The sequence below is a fragment of the Trypanosoma conorhini genome (genome assembly GCF_003719485.1).
Source record: "Trypanosoma conorhini strain 025E chromosome Unknown Tco_14.4_contig_00122, whole genome shotgun sequence".
Taxonomy (NCBI): domain Eukaryota; phylum Euglenozoa; class Kinetoplastea; order Trypanosomatida; family Trypanosomatidae; genus Trypanosoma; species Trypanosoma conorhini.
The window spans coordinates 1-3557 of NW_021704205.1; the positions used below are offsets into that span (position 1 = coordinate 1).

The window sequence follows — 3557 nt, forward strand, 5'->3', positions numbered from 1 at the left end:
TCCATGACGGAGTCCGCAGAGGCCTACTTTCCTTCCTTCCCGCTCCTTCTATGTTGTTGTTGTTGTTGTTGCCTTTTTTCCCCCCCCCCCCGCCCCCACCAGCATCAGGCGTCACAAGCTGAAGTCTCTCAAGCGATTTGTTTTCTCTCCACATAAGGAGTGTGCCGTAGTGGGATTAGGTTCAATAAAACGAAAAAGGAAAAAGGGGCCAAACGACGACGACGACGACGACGACGACGAGGAAGGTGTCAGGGTTAGGGACAGCCTCCACAAGCTATTATAGTGCGTGCTGGTATTGCAGCCACCGTAGGGAGGCAAGGCGGAGGGCTGCAGCAGCCACACAACGAGACGGCAGGAGGAAGCGCCGTTGGCTACATATAAAGGATAGCAGAAGATACACACCAGCGACGTGAGAATAAACGGGTCAGTACACACCTCCACAGTGAAGGTGATTTGTGGTTGATCTCCTCGTTTACGCTGCTTATTTTATTTCTCCTTCTTTTCCTTCTGTTGGATTGCTTGGATTTTGTTTCGTAGTTTCTCTCGATCGTCGCTCTTGGATTGTGTGTTTATTTGTTGTTGTTGTTGGCGTGATCGCTTGTCTGGTTTATTTTGCGAGGAGGGCGCTGCCGGGCAATCGTGCGCAACGCATTAAGGGGGCGCACATATTGCGGTTGGGGCACTCTCCTTTTCCGGCCGGGTACACAAACTCAGAGAGGGAGATAGCGAGGGTGCGAGTGCGAGAAGAGTCGCACAGACAATAAACAGTGCTGTTTGAAGGGAATACAAGCAGACAATAAAACTGAACGGTGGACCTTGTTCGCATATTTTCTATCCATAAGTAAATTATTTATATATATATATATATATATACATATTTGTTTGCTTGTTTTGAGGCTGTTCGGGGGGTTTGGCATCCTGCACAGTTGTGCCTGCGTGTGACGGACTGAGTAAGTGGCTTGGCGCGACGCACCTGCGCCCTGCGCGACGCGTGTGATTGAGGAGCAATGCCGCCAAAGGGGCCGAAGGCCGCACCGAAGGCGGGGGGTGCGCGCAAAGGTCCCCCTGCCGCGATGCTGGCGAAGCTGAAGCAACACATGGAGAAGCAGAAGGAGGAGGAGGAGCGCAGGCTGAAGGAGGCCGAGGAGGAGGAGCGGCGGCTGCGCGAGGAGGAGCGCCTCGCGGAGGAGCAGCGGAAGTTCGAGTTGGCCCAACGCGCCCAGGAGAAGCAGCGGCGCAAGGAGGAGGAGCGCCAGATTCGCAAGGATGCAAAAAAAGGCGTGAAGGATGGGGCCTTGGAGCGCATGATGGCGGCGGGGTTTATCCTCCCAGACGTCGACAAGATACGCGAGGAGCAGCGGCAGGAGCGGGAGAAGCCGAAGCGGAAGCCGGCGCCGAAACCGCAGGCGGCGGCGCCGAGGCGGGAGGAGACCGTGCCGGTGCCTCCCCCAGCAGCAGAGGCGGAGGAAGAGGAAGAGGAGGATGCGGATGACGGCGCTTTGACGGTGGCAACCGAGTCCGAGGAGGAGGTCGACGAGGACGACTGGGAGGCACTGATGGAGCGCGACGACCGCCGCACCGAGCGCCACGCCGAGAACGAGCGCATCCGTGCCGCGCGCGTTGAGCGGGCTGAGCAGCGGAAAAAAGCGCGCGAGGAACGCGCCCGCGCCCGCGCCGAGGCGGCAGCCGCAGAACGTGCAAAACAGCGCGTTCTTGAGAGTGTCGCCAGCCTTCGTTCTCCCATCTGCTGCGTGCTTGGACACGTGGACACGGGTAAGACAAGTCTCTTGGATCGCATTCGCTCCACGAACGTACAGGGCGGAGAGGCGGGCGGCATTACACAGCAAATTGGTGCCACATTCTTCCCACGTGAGGCTCTTGTTGGCGCAACAGCGGACATCAACAAGAAATACAACTACAATTTGAATGTGCCAGGGCTCCTGGTGATTGATACGCCCGGTCACGAGTCTTTTACTAACCTGCGAAGCCGCGGCAGCAGCCTGTGCGACATCGCCATCCTCGTGGTGGATATCATGCATGGTCTTGAGCCCCAAACGCGCGAATCCATTCGTCTGCTGCGCCAGAAAAAATGCCCCTTTATTATTGCGCTCAACAAGGTGGATCGGCTCTACGCCTGGAAGGCAAACGAAAACATGGATATTGAACAGACGCTCGCCATGCAGCCGGACAACGTGCGTAGCGAGTTTGAAGCACGTGTGAGTCAGGTGAAGCAAGAGATGCAGGCAGAGGGTCTCAACTCGGAGTTGTACTACCGGAACAAAGACATGCGAAAGGTGGTTTCTATTGTCCCCACCTCCGCAAAGAGCGGCGAGGGCATCTCAGACCTTCTGCTCCTGGAGATTCAGCTTGTACAGCAGTTTATGGAGGGCAAGGTGACGTACAAGGACGATCTGCAGTGCACCATCCTTGAGGTGAAGCCCATTACGGGGTACGGTGTGACCGTGGATGCGATCCTTATCAACGGTGTGCTGCACGAGGGTGACACAATCTGCCTATGCGGCCAAAACGGTCCTATTTTTACGCAGATTCGGGCTCTGCTGACACCGCAGCCGTTGAAGGAACTGCGGGTGCGAGGGGAGTACATCCATCACAAGGAAATGAAGGCGGCGATGGGGATTAAAATTGCCGCCAATGAGTTGGAGTTTGTTATCCCTGGCACCCCCTTGCTCGTTGTGCATCCTGGCGATGACAGGGACAATATTGCGCGTGAGGTCATGAAAGAGGCCAACAATATCGCGGATCAGCTAAGTTCTGACGGTATTGGCGTGACGGTGCAGAGTTCGACGCTTGGCTCGCTGGAGGCATTGCTGGCGTATTTAAAGGAGATGAAGATTCCCGTCGCGAGTGCTTCTATCGGTCCGCTGCACAAGCGTCACATGGTGCAGCTGCTCTCCATGAAGCGGAAGGCGCCGCGCTACGCGGTGGTGTTGGCCTTTGACGTTCAGGTTTCTGAAGATGCGCGCGAGATTGCAAAGAAGAACGACATTGACATTTTTGAGGCGAAAATTATTTACCACCTCTTTGACATGTTCACGCGCTACGTCGCTGAATACGAGAGCCGTGAGAAGGAGCGGGCCCGCGCCATTGCCGTCTTCCCCGTGCAGCTCTCGATCATTGACGATGCCATTCATAAGTCGGACCCGATCATTCTCCCCGTGAAGGTGGAGCGCGGGCAGCTGCACCCCGGCACTCCCCTCGCGATCATGCGGGGCGAGACGCCGCTGCTGCTCGGCCGAGTCATGACAATCGAGCGTGACAACAAGGGCATCCCCGTCGCCCGCATGGGGCACGAGTGCGCGGTGAAGATTAACTCGGGCGAGACGGGCGTGGTGTACGATCGCCAGTTCGACAAGACGGACTCGGTGTTCTCGCTCATCACGCGGCCCTCCGTCGACGCGATCAAGAAGTTCAAGGACGAACTCTCAGAGGACGACATCAACCTCCTGGCGACGCTCATAAAGGCGCTCAAGGTGCCGCCGCGGTGAGCGGCGTGCGCGCCAAGGTGAAATAAAAAAAAAAAGATAATTGGAAGAAAT

General features: G+C 56.7%; 1 protein-coding gene across 1 annotated transcript, besides 3 other annotated features; it reads left to right on the plus strand.

The window, feature by feature from the left end:
- Window positions 1-51: 51 nt before the first annotated feature.
- Window positions 52-71: a microsatellite.
- Window positions 72-212: 141 nt separating this feature from the next.
- Window positions 213-240: a microsatellite.
- Window positions 241-824: 584 nt separating this feature from the next.
- Window positions 825-878: a microsatellite.
- Window positions 879-1007: 129 nt separating this feature from the next.
- Tco025E_02902 (putative translation initiation factor IF-2) lies at window positions 1008-3506 on the plus strand (the record flags this gene model as incomplete). Its single annotated transcript, XM_029369825.1, has 1 exon — window positions 1008-3506. One exon carries the CDS (start codon window positions 1008-1010, stop codon window positions 3504-3506), a length of 2499 nt encoding a protein of 832 aa, XP_029230129.1.
- Between the last annotated feature and the right edge of the window lie 51 nt (window positions 3507-3557).